This window comes from Poecilia reticulata, chromosome 16, assembly GCF_904066995.2.
Source record: "Poecilia reticulata chromosome 16, P_reticulata-male-v2, whole genome shotgun sequence".
NCBI classification, from domain to species: domain Eukaryota; kingdom Metazoa; phylum Chordata; class Actinopteri; order Cyprinodontiformes; family Poeciliidae; genus Poecilia; species Poecilia reticulata.
This window is the reverse complement of record NC_088845.1, coordinates 23,764,370-23,782,572: the sequence shown is the minus strand read 5'-3', so window position 1 is coordinate 23,782,572 and position 18,203 is coordinate 23,764,370. Positions and strand designations below refer to the sequence as shown.

General features: G+C 37.2%; 2 protein-coding genes across 9 annotated transcripts in view; one reads left to right on the top strand and one right to left on the bottom strand.

Annotated features, from left to right (window-relative positions):
- Positions 1-1,069: 1,069 nt before the first annotated feature.
- Positions 1,070-9,883, top strand: LOC103478366 (C-C chemokine receptor type 1-like). Of its 3 annotated transcripts, XM_008432158.3 has the most exons (3): positions 2,492-2,806; positions 6,494-6,552; positions 6,637-9,883. In XM_008432158.3, exons 1-3 carry the CDS (start codon positions 2,748-2,750, stop codon positions 7,593-7,595), a joined length of 1,077 nt encoding a protein of 358 aa, XP_008430380.1. In that variant the 5' UTR covers positions 2,492-2,747; the 3' UTR covers positions 7,596-9,883. The 3 variants fall into 3 exon arrangements, with proteins under 3 accessions (XP_008430378.1, XP_008430380.1, XP_008430377.1); XM_008432156.3 differs by lacking the exon at positions 2,492-2,806 and adding an exon at positions 1,070-1,204 and having other exon boundaries at positions 6,494-9,883; XM_008432155.3 differs by having other exon boundaries at positions 2,495-2,806; positions 6,494-9,883.
- Positions 9,884-15,177: 5,294 nt separating this feature from the next.
- triob (trio Rho guanine nucleotide exchange factor b) overlaps positions 15,178-18,203 on the bottom strand; it is a 97,610-nt gene continuing 94,584 nt past the window's right edge. For all 6 annotated transcript variants that reach the window (XM_081597708.1, XM_008432160.3, XM_081597711.1 and 3 more), the window contains one exon: positions 15,178-17,888. In XM_081597708.1, coding sequence (XP_081453834.1) covers positions 17,479-17,888 — 410 coding nt within the window. In that variant the 3' untranslated portion in view covers positions 15,178-17,478. The remainder of the gene's footprint in view (positions 17,889-18,203) is intronic.

Here is an 18,203-nt window from a genome sequence, read left to right as displayed (position 1 = left end):
GGAAATCAGAGCTCACTTTAGCCACTAGAAAAGAGGCGTGCAACAACAGGAGCTGTCTGATTAACAACGCCCCTCAATGTCAAAACGGTGACAGCATGCAGCTACAACATGTCAAAAAGAACTGAGCAGTGACAGTGAAAGCTTGTCTCCTCAGGAAATAAACATGTATCATAAAATGAAAGTTTCTCAGTTCTGAAATGTCAAATGTTTCATTTTTCAGTGTTTGGTTTTCCAATGCCAAATCTCTCTTTGGATGTCAATGCAAGCTGTCACCGTTTTAGCCTCACAGTAGCCCACCTTTGATGTGTATTTCAGATTTTCTAGATACCGCAGAATGGTTGGTGTGACTTTTTTAAAAGGTTTTTTTGAGGCTCGGATCTTGGTGTGATTGTTAAGGTGAGGAAACAAGGTTAAGGTTATGGTTACGCTATCTGAAGTGATGGTTACAATGAGGGCAATGCAATATATCCTTCACAGTAACCTAGAAAGAAGACAATGTGGTATAGCGCGTGCTTGTTGTGTGATAGGTGAGAATTCCACAGGACATCGAGTCACCTTCGGGTGATATTTCCATTTTCATCTTGTCATGATTTGCAGTGTGTGTCTGTGTGTGTCATACCTACAAGCCAACCAGAGAGTCAGCCCGCATAATAAATTTAATTGCGTCTGAAGGTTGAGTCTTACAGTGACATTTTTTGCATTTGCAAAAAAGCATAATTTGTTCCTCAACTTGAAAGAGTACAACTTCCTATTCAGCTTAAGATATTTATTTCCTACAAGCGGCCATGTTTTGAAACTACTTGTACAGACTGCAGCACTGTCTATTTCGGTAGCATCACTCTTGTGCAAAACAAGTAAAACCCATCATGCCCTGCAACCTTCCATACATGCATCTGCAGGATTTGGTCAAAGTCACTATGTATTTAAGCGAGCATATGTGGACTTGCGGCTCTGTGTGGGTTTTTGTTTTAAAGTTTCAAAAGCTCACTGAGGAAGTACTTAACCATATCATTTATATGCAGGCCCACCTGCCACTCTGGTTTAGGGGGAGGGGAGCGCTTTGAGAGGTGTATCAACCATTTCGCACATTCATACTGGCTGACTGATCATATCGGATACACAGCTGAGACGCTTTTAATATTACCGATTACTTCATTTCTGGAAGCAAAATGAATTCAAGTGATGTTTCTGATACCACTGATGGGTAGGTCTCTGTTCAATTTGTATGCACAAGTTGTAAACATATAGTTTTAATGCAAAAATATGCAGTAAAAAATTTATAGTGTCGCTGGATTTTACTCTTATATGATTTTTCCCATTGTTTGACTTGTACAGTATTTACTTGTAGTCACACAGTCAAAATAATAGTTGTTTTGTATTACTATTATTATTATTATTTTCACCGAAAGGTACTAAAGAACATGCAGGATGTACACTGCTATTTTTAACCTTTGATACATTATAGTAAACAAACTGCGCAGATTTAGATTTACAATTATTTTTAATTTAACCAGAAACAATACTGATAATGTGCATCTGCATAAGCTATTTTAAACAGGGTAGCTTTATATATATATATATATTTTTTTTTTCTTTTGTATACATATATTAAGCATAAACCCGTACAGATATTTTCATTTTTATTTACAGTGCAAGAAAAATTGTGTGTTGAGAGAAGATCATTTTCTTTTCAATAATTATCTTTGCCTTCATTGTCTTTTACCTTAATTTGTGCTAAGGTTTTTCCCATATCTCCATTGGTATGTTGGTCCATTCATCTTTGAATGTACCAAAAAAAATACTTCCTGCACATTCCATGATATTTACCTCCTTTCACAATCTCACATTTAAATCGGGGCAATGCCGAATCACTCTTAAATGCTCATTTTACTTGGAGTAAGAACAAACATGTTGGTCAAATTAAGATTACTTTCAGTCTAAATCAACCAGGGTTTATAACCACACCAATTCCTCTGCCATCATTATTCATTTTTCTTTCAAACCTGAGTATGCTTATAAGAAACCATTGAGCAAAATGCATAAAAACGAACCCATATGAGTTATTTTGATATTTTTCACTTACCTGCGTTCTCGTGAGATAATCATCGGCAAGTAGTAAAATGAAGTGATCCCTGCCGTGATGTGGTTCCAGATCTGAGTCACTGTAAAAGAAAAGAAAAAAAAATCTTCATTTGTCAAGCACGATTGTTTGTGGTTTATTTATTTATTTACTATTTCAACTAAAAACAACTTACCTTCATTGTATTAAAAAAAATCAGTATATCGTAGATGGTTTAACCTCATTTGTGTTTGGTTAAAGATTTTTATCTTTAACCGCTTTTCTTATCCCTGTGCGGTCTGTCTAACCACAGATGCGCATTTTTATTTTTATTTTTTATCATAAAATATTTATAGTCAATGTTATTTCTGATTTGTGACTTTTTCTTGTCAGGAAACGTGACATTTAAAGAATGTTTGCGAAGCACAATAAAGCAGACATCTATTTCGCAAAGGTCCTAATTTTTGTTTCAGTTCTTGATTCTGTGCAGAAGTAGCACAGTTTTAGATTTAAATCAAAGAGAGAGAGAAAAAAAACTAGAACAAATCCCTCGAGAGACATTTGATCCAAGGCGTCTGCTTTTGGCTTGCAGCCTGTGGGCGTTCAGATGGGATTCTTATTGAAAGTGTGATCGGCGGTTTTCTTCCTCAGAAACTGGGTCGTGGAACCCTTTTTGTCAGCTGAACAGATGAATACCCCAGCTGTGACAGCTTTCACTTTTACTCTCTCTACTACAGACTCACCTGGGTAAGAAAATAATGTAAAGCTGCACGTTTTATTGCATGTGTTTTTAGCAACGGTCTTTAAAGCACTGACGTCTCTAAAGCTAACTGGACTCTGCTAGCCTTCGGCCTATCTACTTTCAGTTCAGGAAGATGTTTACTGGTACTTGCAGTTTAGTTTCAGTTCAGCTGCGTCTAAGTTTTTATGATATATACTTTCGCAACTTTATTTTGGTGATAAGATTTGTAACTCCTTCTCTGACCGAGGTTGTGCGTTCTGTGTTGTATTTGCATATTTGGCTACATATGTAGAAATAATAATAAAAAAAAACAACAAAACAAAACAACTCCCAAGCAGGATTGGTCTGTTAAAGGGAGGAATAACCACAGGACTGTTGTATCTTTATATTTTACAGTATATAAAAAGAACTTAAAAATGGGGGCAGATACATGTAGACCGAAAAGTTTGCAGCCAGGTCCCTTTTAATCTTAAAAACAACAGCTGTGTTTTCAGCTGTAGAGACCTTCAACGGAACTCGCAGGGAAACAACCACAATTTGACATGTCTAAAAATGTTTCAATGTGTTGAAAGCATTTATTCTCAAACTGTGGGGTTGTTGCAGTTCATGTCAAATGAGGTTTGAACACACCCTGTTAAAATATTATTCTTTACCACGGAAAATGAGACCAGGAAAAGTACGTTTCCAAGCTTTTTATGGCTTTTATTTTAACATGTCTTCTTTATTATTCAGCTGAACAACAGGCAAAACTGTTAAAACATAGAAAATAAAAATAAATAAATAAAAAACCTTCCTATAAGCTGGCTCCACAAGCGTGCACCACCTTAAACAAATACTTTGTTGATTCATTCCGGGTTTGAGAGTCATCTTAGGTACAGTCAGGCCATCTGTTATTGAGAATCTGATTAAGAATCTGAAATAGATATGAGCTACTCTAAAGTTTTTCCCAGAATTTCCTCATTTGCATGCTTTATCGTGTAAACACGAGTCCAGTTTATTTACACCTCTTTTTACAATTTAAAATACATGCATATATGCAATATAAACAACACAAGTGCTGTAAAGAAACAAATTGCAATGCAGAAGGAATTAGGAACGCCTTTGTAAGCAGACACATTCCAAGCTGTTTCTTAAAAATCTCAGAGGTGGTTGAAGATAATTGGAGGCTTGTTGTGTAAACGCATTCCACTACATCTGGTATGAAGGACAACAAGTAAATACAGATCAGATCAGCTAACCTAAAGGACGTACTGCAAGTGAAGCAAGTCAGAAAGACATATAAGTTATTGTCTCTACACCAAGAAGACCACAAACCTTAACATGGATCCTGGAGAGAGCAGAGTTATGTGATAGAAACTGATCAGAAGCTGCAGATCGTAAACAAAGTAAAAATAGAAAGACTTCACCATACAAAGAGGTTGCAAAGGATGAAAGGGATAACCTACGTAAAGGTAACAGTCAGGAGAAGAAAAAAAAATCTCAGAATTAGATACGCAGAGTGAATACAGTAACCAATAATGAAAGCAGTGACATTACTAAAAGTGACATTTTGATCCAGAGTCACAAAAACCAACTCTCAACTCACAGTGAAAAAAAGTACGATGCTCTGCTGTTGCTATTCTTCAGATAAACTGGAACTTTATCTTGAGTTTTGAATAGTTCTAAATAAATGTCAGTTTGAAGAAAACTTTATAAATGACCCAACCAGAAAGCTCCGCTATTTATGGGCTGACCTGAAAATGGGTGTGGATCTCCACACAATCTGATGTCAACAACAAGTATCGAGCAGACTGAATGCTGGAAATGAGTTAGGCGATTCATAAAACATGAGCACAGATATATGTAACCAAGCTCTTATTGTCTATTCTTATTCTTATTATTACTATTAGTGTTTTCCTCTCTAACTGCTTGTTCATTTCTACGTTGAACTGTACGGGGAATATAAATTAAAGGTAGAAAAAGTCTCAAAATGATTTATCCTGTGTTGTGTGCGGATTTGTTTTACATCCACTAAATTATTCATACCCCTGTCAGATTTAATTTCAAAAATGTATTCCTCCCGCCTGGCAGTAACATTTTGGAGTGGTCCAGCTGGAACCCCTGGAGATGCCTCAAGTAGAGAAATATTAAATATCAAAATGAAAACATGGAAAAAATACACCAACTTGACTAGCTTGATCTCTAAATTATTCAGCTTAAATTATGCAATCGTGACTAGACAGACGGTCAACGTGAAACTCGCGCGGCGTGGCATGTTGAAGGGATGATTGGTGTACTGCGAAAGAAACTCCAGAAGAAGACACGGATTGATGTTCCCAGTGTTAAAATGACTGCCTTATAAACATATGAATGTTGGTGTGGGGGGTTGTTTAGTCTGTTTGAGAGTCAACCCCCAACTTAGACATACAAACCGTTCAGTCACTAAACTGTTTGTGTGTCTAAGTGGTCAGCGGCTCAGGAGTACAACAGGGGGCTGTACTCACTTTGGTGTTTTTCAGTCAGACTTTCAGTACAAGTCAGAGTCCTATCATCTGTAAAAAAAAAAAAATAAATAAAATACTCGGATGACTCTGCAGTTGTCAGGTTGATATGATATGGACGAGAAGCTGAGTGTAGAGAGCATGGTGGACCCCTTTGTAATGCGGCTTGGGAACTCATCTTGAAATAAAAGATTTTTGTTTGATTTTACAAAGCATACGTTTACATCAAAGTGAGTTTTTAATGAGGAAAAATTCAGCTTCACAACACAGTAATCTAACAACTGGGCTTCTTCAGATGAGGTGTGGCACTGTCCAAAACCATAGGCATTGAAAAATACTCTATCAATCAATCAATCAAATTTTATTTGTATAGCACATTTCAGCAGCAAGGCATTTCAAAGTGCTTTACATAATTAAAATAAAAACACCATGTGACATTGAATAAACAGTGAGAAAGAGAAAAAGATTTTGAAAAAGATTAAAACAAATAAAAACAAAAAAGATAAAAACATTAAAACCTCAGAGTTTTAGTTAGAACGCCATCTAACATCTAACAGTCTCGTCTATGACGAGACTTGGTTAACGAGAGCTCCATTAACATGGACTTGACTACACAAAATAATGGGAGACAAATTGTGGAAATGGAGATCATTTCTTTAATAGTCATTTCTAGAGGACTGTTCCAATATGGACTCACTGAAGGTCAGAAAGAGCACACAGTCCGATTAGTTGCATGTGCAGTCGTACACAAACAGTTGCCACAGACTTATTGGTTATTTTGCACTTTGGGTAAACACTAAAGTTTATTCCAGCACAACCTGAGGATGATGAACATTGTTTTCAAGTACAACAGCCAGTTCTTTTAAATTTAGCATTTTTTTTTGTTCTTTTAAAATTGCTATTTGTAAAGAACATCAACATGTACTTTGTAGCCTAGTCTGTTTTGAGTCAGGCACTGACGAGGGATAGATGGTGATGGTCTAGTAATGACTTCATTTGCTGTTTGAATGACGGCTAACAATTTCAAAGAAGGTGCAGCACATTTCTTTCTCTGTTCTGTATTATATTTAACCGGGAGAAAAAAATGGGATCAATCTAAATCGGCAGGTCAAGCTTTGAAGAAAATCAGTATTCAGGAAAACCTGAGCAGTGTGAAAATGAAATATTTTGACAATACTAATCATTTATCTTTGTTTCTCTCTTTCCTTCTAGGTATAATTCTTCTATGCCCTTTACTGAAATCACCACATTTGAATATGACTATCCAGAAGGTGACGAAGACTATGGAACGTGCATTTATGTGCGACACGGGGCTTACTTTCTTCCACCCCTCTATGTCATTTTCTTCCTCTTAGGTCTCCTTGGAAACTCTTTAGTAATCTGGGTCATCGCTTGCGGGGTTAGACTCCGTAGCATGACTGATGTGTGCCTTGTCAACTTGGCCGTCGCTGACCTTCTGATGGTGTGCTCTCTTCCCTTCCTCGCCCACCAAGCCAGAGACCAGTGGCAGTTTGGAGATGCTATGTGCAAGATGGTCCTAGGCATTTATCACATTACTTTTTACTGTGGGATCTTTTTCATCTGTCTGATGAGCATCGATCGTTACCTGGCCATAGTGCATGCAGTTTATGCCCTCAAAGCACGCACACGCACCTTTGGCATTGCGGCAGCTGCCATTACATGGATGGCTGGCTTTTTGGCCTCTTTTCCTGACCTGCTCTTCCTCAAAACTCAAACAAATAGCAACGGTTCTCAGTACTGCTACCCTGAGTTTCCCGAAAAATTAACCAACAACAGCGTTCATACATGGAGAGTGTTTAGTCTCTTGAAAATGAACTTTCTTGGCCTGTTTATCCCAATTTTCATCCTAGGCTTCTGCTACTCTCAGATCATTTGCAGGTTGCTATCAACCCAGTCTTCCAAGAAGCAGGCCATCCGTTTGGTAGTCGTAGTGGTGTTCGTTTTCTTCTGCTGTTGGGTTCCTTACAACGTGGCCTCCTTCTTTAAAGCACTGGAACTTCTACACGTCTACACCGCATGTGAAAGCAGCAGGGCCATCACAGTGGCTTTACAGATCACTGAAGTCATTGCATACTCCCACAGCTGTCTCAATCCCATTCTGTATGTCTTCGTCGGGGAGAAGTTCAGGAGGCAACTCATAAGGCTGATAAACAGAGCTCCATGCAGCCTCTGCCAGGTGATCAAGCTGTACATTCCTCAAGACAGAGGCACCTCGGTGTACTCGCAAACTACCAGTGTGGACGAAAGGAACGCTGGGGCTGGCATTAGTCTGGGTTCAGCTAAATTCTTTTAAATTCTGTTGCTTATGCCAATACCTTTTATGAGCATCTTTTATACAGACACTGTTCATGTCAAGTCAGATAAGGTCATGCTAGTTTCAGGTTAACGGTGAGGTACCTTTGACTTGCTTTCTTGTTATGACGAAAGACGGTGTATATGTAGAGACTAGACTGAATGTAATACTTTCCCATGCACAGTGTCTTTCAGTGAACCTTGTGTTTCTTAATGTACAGGATTTTTAAATATCTTCCATAAAAGTGTTTCTGTCAAAGTCTTACATTTTATAATCTCATTGTAAAGCTGTAAAAAAAAAGTTATGTGCTCAGATTTTTAATACTTACGTTCCATTCCATTTCAACATTTTAAATAAAAAACTCTGCTGTTCATTTGGTTTGGAAGAATTGGGCTCCTAAATCCTGCTTTTTTTTAGGGATTAAACATTTTCATTGTTGTTCACTTGCAGTTAATTTATTCTGGGGAATTACAGAATTGACAATTTATTTTCTTGAATTTGGACTGCCAACAGCTGGCTAAAAACAATAACCCTTACAAATCTTAATATATACAGCACAAAGGTGTCAAAGTTAGAAAAGTCACTAAACTATCAGAGCCAAAAAGAGCAAACTTAGGTTGGTCAAAGTTAACTTGCTTAAGTTAAGAAACTTTTACATTACAGTAGTAGTTTAGATTTAATGTCATATCATAGACATTATGTAATAAACAAAAATTATTCAAAAACATTCAGACATGTTACTATAAAATAGGAAATTAATCAACTTTAAGAGCAAAAATTTTAAATATAATCACTTGGGTAAGTCTGTTTTAATGTACATACTTTGTGAAACACATAGGCCTTCAATCATTTACATTTAGGTGTAAAATGTATTTTCACGTGAAATTCTTACTAAATTCATTTGAGGCTGCGGATACCATGCTTACTTGTCCTACCACAGTTTTTCTTTCCACTTGACTTTCTACAAATAAGCGTTGATGCATCAGTCTTTGAACAGGCAGCTTCTTTTGCATTGATTATTAGTGGGATACTATACCTGTGTTGTTTTTCAGTAGCTCACTATTTGCCCAGTAAGCAGTCTTCCCTATACGCATGTAGACCGTAACGCAACATTTCTGATTCTGATTCAAAGCAATTTTTTTTTTTTTTTTGATTGGATGTAATATTTGTAATTTCTGATGAACAGAGTTTCTGGTTTTGTCTGTAAGCTTTTTTTGGACGACATTCTAGTTTATTGTGATGCACCTGTGTTTACGCTATGCATTTTATTGAACAGATTGCAGATTGTTGAGAAACTGAAAACATGACATGTGTCTGCAAAACATCACATCAGAAATATTTTTGAACTGAACTTCAAAAATATTCTTCCTGAGATAAGTGTGAAAGTCTCACGTACAGCAACCATGTTGTTATTATTCACTGTAATTATCCGTAAGCAAAATAAACTGAGAAGATAAATTCCAAATAAAGATCGAGATAGAGTTCTCGGTTTGCTTGTTTGAGGTTGGTGCACAGTATGAAGCCTCTAATGCAACCTGCAGCCTTAGCCTGCTAGATTCAGAAACATGTTCTGCAGAGGATCTGTACCTCACCTCTACCTTAAAAAAAAAAAACCACAACCTGAAAGCGGAAACATATAACCAAGCTGTGAGTTTAACCTTTTCAGGCTTTGCAAGCACCGAGTAACTTTTATATTTTTTATATATATTTTATTTTTATTGCTGATGCATGCTTTTATACACAGAAGCTGTTGCTTTTGAGAAAAAAAAATACAATTCACTATCTGACAAAAGGACGAAGTTGACTAATTCCGGAATGGCAAAAAAGAAAAATGAATAATTAATGAAGCAATAGTTTTTTTCACTAATATGCACCACCTGTGCGTCAACAGACCCAGTTATATTTATCTTTTTCAAAAAGAAGGATCTTTCAAACAAGAAGTAATCATGCATTGACCACAACATCCTTTACTCTCGCCCTGCATTTCCTGCCTGTTGCTGGCAGATAAAGTAATAGTCTCAGAACGTTCAATGCCTTCAGAAAAAAAAAAAAAACTTTATATTTCATGACGAAATATACACGAACATATAAATTGTGTGATTTGTCTCTTAGTCAATAATGCTGCTGCTTATAGCCTTGAATTAGACTGTGAAAGATACGGCAGCAAGCCTCTTCACAACAGTACTAAACATGTACATGTATATTTCTTAAATCTTGTTTTTTCTTTATTTTTTTAACATTTGTATAAAAAAAAAGCTATGATCAAAACATTAAAGATTGTATTTTTACTTTGTCCATTTCTTGTGGTACCTGTCATTATTATTATTTATATATATATATATATATATATATATATATATATATAGCACCAGAAAGAATTGGTAGAACTGATTGTAGTCTTTTCATTCTGTGGTCTCTTGTGGTGGAGTCTCTTTCATGCAGAGATCCCTATCATTATTAAATATCTGCAGATAAGCACAGAGAGAGCAGAAATTGCATATGTGCCTTTTATTGCTGACACACAGGAAAAAAGATCTCTGAACTATTCACAAAAACCAAAACATGGGTTTCCCCTACTGAGGCCAACCTTCGCTAAGGAAGGGGAGGGGAGATTAGCGATTAGAATGGGATGAGGTGACATAGTTACTATGAATGACATGATTCAGGAAGGAATGAAAACTACTATAAATGTGTAGCAGGTGAGTTTAGTTGGTCTGAATAAGGTGTTTCTATCCCTTCTGAATGGTGAAACAGATGTGTTGTTTCTCTGACAGTGCCAAATATAAAAACTCTTGTCAGGTCTGCAACGGTTTGGCCACTAAAAACTAAACAAGGACGTCCGAGTAGAAACATGTGTTGTACTTTCATTTGCAGTGCGGGTCTTTGACATGGAATGACAAAAGTTGACTAAACAGACTAAAGCGCAGGTAATATTGCAGCAGGATGCAATAATGTTTCAAATCATCATTATGAGCAGCATTAGTTTCAAAAAGTTTTCATGCAGGTTGAATTTTATTCAAGAGTTTACAATAGCTTTCTTTTGACCACTCTTGTTTGTTGTGTTTGTTTGTTGTGTTAAAGCTTTATTCCCATATGACACATTCTCTGGTCATTCCTTTCCTTTTACAACCTCCAGTTGTTTAATTCACCATGTTGGCCTGTTTTTAGCTGGGTTTTTTTTTTTTTTTTTATGCCAAAACATGATAGGAGCAATGGCAATATAATCACATATAAGAAGTACAGGAATAGGAGCAGGGGTGTTGACGACTCCTTCTGACCACACAGTTACATATCAATGTGGACATCAGTAGCTGGATGAAATCCATATCCAGTTCGAGGTATTTAAAGACAAAATGGTTTTCCTATTGATATACATCTTGATTATGGAAAGGCAGCCATTTTAAAGTCCAAATGAATATTCAAACAGAATGGCAGAAAAACAAATTGGCAAAAAACTTCCCACTGTACTTCTTGTAAGAACGGAATGATAAAAAAACAACCAAAAAAAAAAACTGACAATAACAAACCGAAATAACTCAGAAAAAAATGATCATGACTATGATTAACTCTGAAACAGGAATTAAAAAGGCTCCTCGGAAAATCTAACGAGAGCGATTCCCAGAACTGCAGCCGAGGCCACATACATTTCTTTCTAAAATAAGATGAGCTCCGTCTTGTTTTTTTTCTCAATTGACTAAACAGCCAATGCTTTCTTGGAAAATTTTCAGTCGCTCACCAAACAGAAACTTAATTTGAATATGAACTCCTGTTTTTACTTTCACAAAATCGTCAACGTCTGAAACCACATTATAAAAAGAGTTAGCATTAAGGTTTCTTCGTATCTCCTTCCTTAATATAGCGACACTCTAGACCAGGGGTCCCCAAAGTCGGTTCTCGAGGGCCGGCCTCGTACACATTTTAGTTTAGTGGTATTAATAATCTTTTCAGCATGTCAATATTCTTCTTAGGCCTTCTAACGAGCCATTATATGATGCAGATGTGATAAACTAGGGGGAGAACTAAAACATGCAGGATGCCGACCCTCGAGGACCAACTTTGGATACCCCCGTTCTAGACCCTTGGCTTATATAATCATCTGTGGCGGTGGCATTTTATTTACCTTCATGATTAGTCCGTGGCTTCACGTGTGGGCATCTGTGCAAATCATCAAATATTACATTAGCTCTCTAGCCCCATCTAGTGGATTCGGTGGTTCACTGAAGTCAAATTTACTTTGTGGTCTGTATCTTGCATTGGCGTCAAGTCTGTGTGGTTTTGTTTGTCACGCCATCTCCAAAGCAAAATACACGACCTCATTTGTCAAAACGCCTCACGAAAAACTGCAGGGTACTTGATAATTAACTTAGGTAACAGCGACGAATACTCTAAATTTTTCTCAGTTTGATGACAAAAGCCATATAAGGATCTTTGTGTGTGAGTGAATGCTGAATTCAGTGGGTGAGGGATGCTCAGAAGGGTGGGTTGTTCAAAACGGGGAAATGATGAGAGCCACGCTGGCATGTGGTTAAAGAGACGATTCAGTGTTAATGTGTTAGTTTAGCTATTTATTTAGCGCACCCACGCTGAGTAAACATGTCTTGTAGTACTTTTAAGCAACAAAAATGCATCATGCTGAGTGGGGATACCATTTTGTGAAAAAGCATTCATGTCCACGAGATAGTGCTGTATACTTCAGAAAAAGAAAAAATATGAAATAGCCCAATGTAAATAATAAACATTTGATCTCAAAAATTTAATATTTCTTGCTTTTATTTACTTCGTGTTGATTCACGATTTTGACCACAGATGTCTGCAGTGGTTTAGATGTTGTTCTGCACTCTTTTGAGACGTCATGGATCAGCTGTCGGGAGAAGTCAGTGAATGTTCTTGAATTTCCTCAGAACAGGTCGTAGTGTGTTGCTTCTTGGCATCTTTTGGCCCACTTCATCCAGTCAGACCGATTCCGTTTAAAAGACGTCTTGATTCGATGCCTTAGACGTGGGTTTGTGCTTAATCACAATTAGTTCATATGCCACGGTATTCTGATTTGAATAATCTGAAACATGCACGTGTGACCTGAGAGCAAAAAATGAATCTGCAAGGGAGAAGATGTTGTTTTACAGTAGGCCTACTGCAAAGGTTAAATCACTTTGCATAGTGTAGTCTGTAAAAAAAAAAAAGAGACAAATAGGGAAGACATGATACACAGCACGCATCACCTTCACACTTCACAGGCCTTGCATGAGATTTTGATGGCGAGATAATCTCTGATGATAGTACAGATACCTCCCATGTGGTTTCATGCAGCAACACAAAAGATGTTGCTTCTGCTGTTGCTAAGAAAGGCAAAATAGATGTCGCACCCGATAAGAGCTTATGAGAACAGGTTTCAGTCAGATCCCAGGTGCCTTTAGGTGAACAGCTTATGGGTGTAATTTAAAGAGAAAAAAAAGATTCCATTAAAGCAAAAAGTGTATGACATGAAAATTTCAAGGACTGTAACTTTAGAACAAAACTTGACTTCTTTCTTGTTTGATTACTTAAAAACAGCAGTTATCATTACCAAAAAAAAAAAGTTTCGGGTAACTCATGCTTTTGGTATTTGGTACCTAGACAGCATGTGACTAACAACACGAATGGATTAAGAAGGTGGGGAAACTGTTGTACCGTGTAATGACAATATCCACAGAGTGCACCGATTCTTGCATATAACTGCAGACAGAGATAAGATCTGCGACGCCCTCTTTATGGTTTCTTTGTAGGTCATCGGATATAAAGCTCTTCGTCAGAAAAAAGTACTCACCTTGGATTACTGAACCCACTTCTTTGTTTTTGTCTCACTTTTTTTTTTTTTCTTTTCTACCTTCAAGATTCTCAAAGACACAATCACGGAGTTTATGTTCTCTCGTTTAAACAAATAAAAAATATTTTACTGAGATTTTATGATAAAGATAAATACGAAGCGTAAGAAAAAACGATTTATTTATTTTTTGTAAAGAAAGAAATCTGGAAAGTGCTGTGGGGATGTGTCTAGCCCAGTTTACCTCACACTTATAAAAAGAATCAAGTGCAACCAACTGCCTGTAAAAGTCACTTAACTATGGAGTCCGTACATGTGTAATTTAATTGAATCTATCTGATCTGTGAAGTTTACTGGAGAACTTTAGTGAACTAACATTATCTTTAAAAGACCAACAAAAATTGCAGCAGACAGACGGTGAAAAAAGCTGAAGGATACGTATTTTCCAGATGTGTAGATGTTTGCAATATGGGATGTATCTATTCTTCTGAAGACCTCAAGCTCAGAAATATGGAGAATGTTTTTTTGGAAAAAACATAAGGGTTTTATTCAGGAGAATAAAAGCCTTTTATTCTCCAGGAGAATAACGGTTTTTATTAATAAGGTTTTTATTCTCCAGGAGAGAATAAATGTTTTCTACAAATTTCTACAGGAGACAGTAGAAATTGAGGGGGGAGGGGGGGGGGGGGGGGGAAGAGGGGAAGAGGGGGGACAGTTATTTCCCCCAACTGGACAATTACTAAAATCAACTTACTGTAAAACTGGGACTTTCAAATATCATTTTATTTTATTTTATTTCTGAAATGCACCATTAGGATTTAGGGGGAAAAAAGACAAATTAGCCTAACCATTGAAGATTTATAAGTACTTGTGAAAAAAATCATGATGTTAAAAAACACCTTTATGCTAACTTTCATAAAAAAAAAAAAAAAAGATTGGTCAAAATCAAATTCCGGGCTGAATCAAAGTAAACTGTGCTCAGTGTTGCTTATTTCCTTTTTTTTTTTTAGAAAATGTTATATCCTCTACTAAGCTTTGCTTCCCTGTCTGAATCAGATAACTATTATTCAGACAGACAGATGGATAACAGAAAAAGCAACACTGCACATCGAAATGAAATACCATCCCCAAAGCAAAACATGGTATCCATGTATCCATGTGATGCTGTGTGGATGCTTTTCTTTAAGTGAGACAGGGAAGCTGGTCGATGTGGATGATGAAGATGGATGGAGAAAAATATAAAAACCATTTAGGAGCTGCAAAGGATTTTAAACAGAGCAGAGGGCTCACCTTGGAACTCAGAGCAAATGGTATTTATCTATTAAAATTGACCAAAACCATTTATCCTTTTTACTTCCACTTCAAAATGAGGCTCTGTTTTCTTTTGGTTTTCTTTCACATAAAATCAGTTGAAGTTTGTATTTTCAGTGTAACAAAAACTGAAACCATTCTGCGGATGCGATGTGAAATAATAATAAAAAAAGAAAACAAATATAAAAAAAAAAAGCTTTTGAAATTACTGCTTTTGATCTGACTTTAAAACAAAGCAATTGTTCAATCAATTAGCGGTCCCATTCACTTCGACAGCCTCTTCAGGGTTTCCCCTCGCTTTCTAGTTATTCCAGTAATACCTCACTGTGTCGCCTTAAGCCCTCCCCTCCTACTCCCCGTACTCCCCTCACCCCAAAGGTCATGAGAACCTAAAAAGAAATAACTGTAGTTTCAGGACGAGCCAGACGTTTCCTCATGTGGGTGTGAATCTGAGACTACAGCAACATCCCGTCGGTTTCCTTGTACATTTAATGGCAAAATAACAAGAGGACAAAATAAAATTATTTACAACGCGTACGGTTTGTTACATGTAAACACAATCTTCTGTACAAAGAAATATACATGCAAAAGTAAAAATGAGTCATAGTGAGACATTCAAGATGACATTGCTGCAGTCTTGTTTGTAGGTGTATTCAAAATATGACAGGTTTACATCCCGGGCGCCGGGCAAACCGCCCGACCCTCTCTGTACAACTTTACATTAAAAGTTGACTTTGTTTCTCAAAGGCTCTTCAGTACTTCAGTCAGGTCCTCCGGTGAGGTGGCTTTGAGAGAATCTGATTGAAGTGAGTAACAAGCACATGTTTAAGAAACCGCGACCGACGCGTATAAATAAAAAGAAAAAAAGAAGAAAAAAAAAAAGTCACACAAAATGAGAGACTCCACAGACCAACAAGTGTCAACTTATTTTTACAGTAAAGCAAATGATCTGACAGTAACGCTCACGACCTTCAAATGTGACGATAAGCGATTCACTTTTTTTAGTCTCTCCATCATTCTAAGGTTCTCTCACTCACCTGGCACTTTTGAAAATAAAGTTCTCCATGACATCCACACCCAAAGATGTTAAATAATTTGAAAAACCAAAAAAACTGGCATTAGGGGTAAATTCAAAAGGGAAAAAAAAGTTTTTATCTAAAATCTGTAATGCAGAGCATTTTTTTGCTTGACCTATTGCTTGCTGATGATGTAAAAAAAAGTTTCTATAAAGTTGAATGGGAATGCAAAAAAATAAAATAAAATATTGAAAACGAGGAAAGAAATTTTACTCCAGAGAGAACAAACTCACAGCAAACTATTTTGTGCACAGCTTGAAATCAGACAGGTGAAATCTGTTTTCAGCAAAAAAAAAAATCACAAAACAATACCTCTTTACTTTAAGAATAAATAAATCCACACCGAACTTTTGTAAACACTCACATTTCAGTGTGGACCGATATAACTTAACATGAATAATTTGAAATTAAAAAAAGGACATAAAACTGCAGAGAAACAAAGCATAGTCAACTTTGGTATAGTTACAGAAAATAATAATGATAATAATAATAATAAAAACAGAAAACATTACAAGGACAAAATGAAAGCATAAGTGTCCGTATTTCATAGATACATTTCTCTATACATTATTTCTGAAATCCCTCTTTTTTGTCTAGGAGGTTTTGCAGATATTAATACTGAACTTAATACATAAGAGTTAACACAATACAGACATCTATTGCAGTACCAGGTACACACATGCCTTTTTTTTTTTTTTTTTTTTTAAGAATACGGCTACAACACAAGTCTTCATAAATAGTTGCATACATGGTAAAGCTGCAACATTGCACATGAGAACTGATGCAGAACAACGAGTGCATTTTCTAGCAGCTGTCTCTGTTCAACGTGAGGATCCAGCCACCATTTAGAGTCCTGCAAGGACTCACCACAGCTCTGCACACAAAATAGCGTTTTTATTTATTTTATTAGTTTGTTTGTTTTGTTGTAAATTCATTTGAGATAAACTCTTGATGGACTGCGGGGGAGGGTGGAGGACAAAAAGGGACAACCTTTTAAAGCAGGAAAAAGATTATTTACAACTAAGGCGGATGCAGCTGGAGATTCAGGAAAGCTTCACTGACTATAACGCTTGTTCAAGTTGTGTTCTTGTCTAGGTTACAATCCGAAAAGACTGGGTGATAAAGATAAGCAAAAACTATTGCACAAACGGTAGCTTTAACGTATCTCTGGAAAACAGGATTTTGGTAGTTTCTATCTTGCGTCAGAACCGACAAGACCCTTCGCGTCGCATTCCCCTTCTTGCTTAAGTTTTCCAAAAATCGCCGAATTAAGACAGTTCTCCATTTTCCCCGACTGTACACGATTTCATTTACAAAAAGTAATCTCTTGATACAAAAAAAAGTCCTCTTTAGTTTAACCGAAAGCAGCCTGAATTGTTCTTAATATACAGTACTCTATTTTCTTTAACACTGTCCAAACGTGAGGTCCACTCGTCTCACGTCAGCTCGCTCAGAAAGCTTGTGTCTTTCTGTGTTTTTTTTTTTTTTTTTTTGAAATCTCAAATCGATTCCGTCAGGTCATTTGTTGTGCCGGCATAGTGAAAATATGCCAAAGTAAGAATAGGCTGTGGGAGTTTATCAGTCAGTCAGTCAGTCAGCAGCAGCAGCAGCAGGACTTCTGTGGCTTTAGTGAAGGAGAAAGAGTTCATAATGGACTGGCCCCCCTGGTGGTCCTCTATCAAATTTGACCGCTCTGTCAGGTGTGGTTGTAAAGTCGGCTGTGGAGGAAGGCCTGAATGGCGCCAACGGGCCGGACGTCGTTCTGGTGTTTCCGCCGCTCGATGAAGGAGATGAGCCTGGAGGTGTCCAGATATGTGCCGTAGTGACTCGGCGATGGAGGCTGCGTGTGATTCACGTGGCCATACCCGCCGCTGGCTACGCCCCGGGGCTGGAGCCACGGGTACTGCAGGCAGAACCCAGCAGAGGGCCGTCGCTCCAGCTCGCCCTGGAGCAGCAGGCAGACAAAGTCCTTGGCTTCTGTGGTCACGCCCTGGAAGTAGTCCTCGGGGAAGCTGAAGTCCAGCCGACAGATGTTCAAACACGTCTCCTCCAGGCTTTCGTCCAGGAAGGGAGAGGCGCCGCTCAGGAGAACGTAGGTCACCACGCCTGCAAAACATTCGGTAGATAGGCGAATGCTAACAGTTTCTTGCAAAGAAATTTGCCTTAAATTAATTGCACTGTTTTATTCAATTTGATGCACAAAGCATGCTAAGGAATAATTGCAATTCCTTTAAATTGAATGTAAACAAAAGACTTTTGTTGTATGTAGTAATATTGGTGAACATTGTGATAATGGTACACCTTGTAAAAATTGAAATGAAATAAAAAAATTATTAATTGTGTGGAATTTTGATATTTTTATTTTTTTTTGTAAAGTACGTTGAGGCAACAGTTATTTTGAGCTCACAAAATTTAATACAC

What these genes read in the sequence shown, in the direction of transcription:
- LOC103478366 (XM_008432155.3), top strand. Translation starts at nt 2,748, where the DNA reads ATGAATACCCCAGCTGTGACAGCTTTCACTTTTACTCTCTCTACTACA. An exon ending in TCTACTACAGACTCACCTGG is followed by an intron (nt 2,807 to 6,493) that starts GTAAGAAAATAA and finishes CTTTCCTTCTAG; the next exon opens with GTATAATTCTTCTATGCCCT.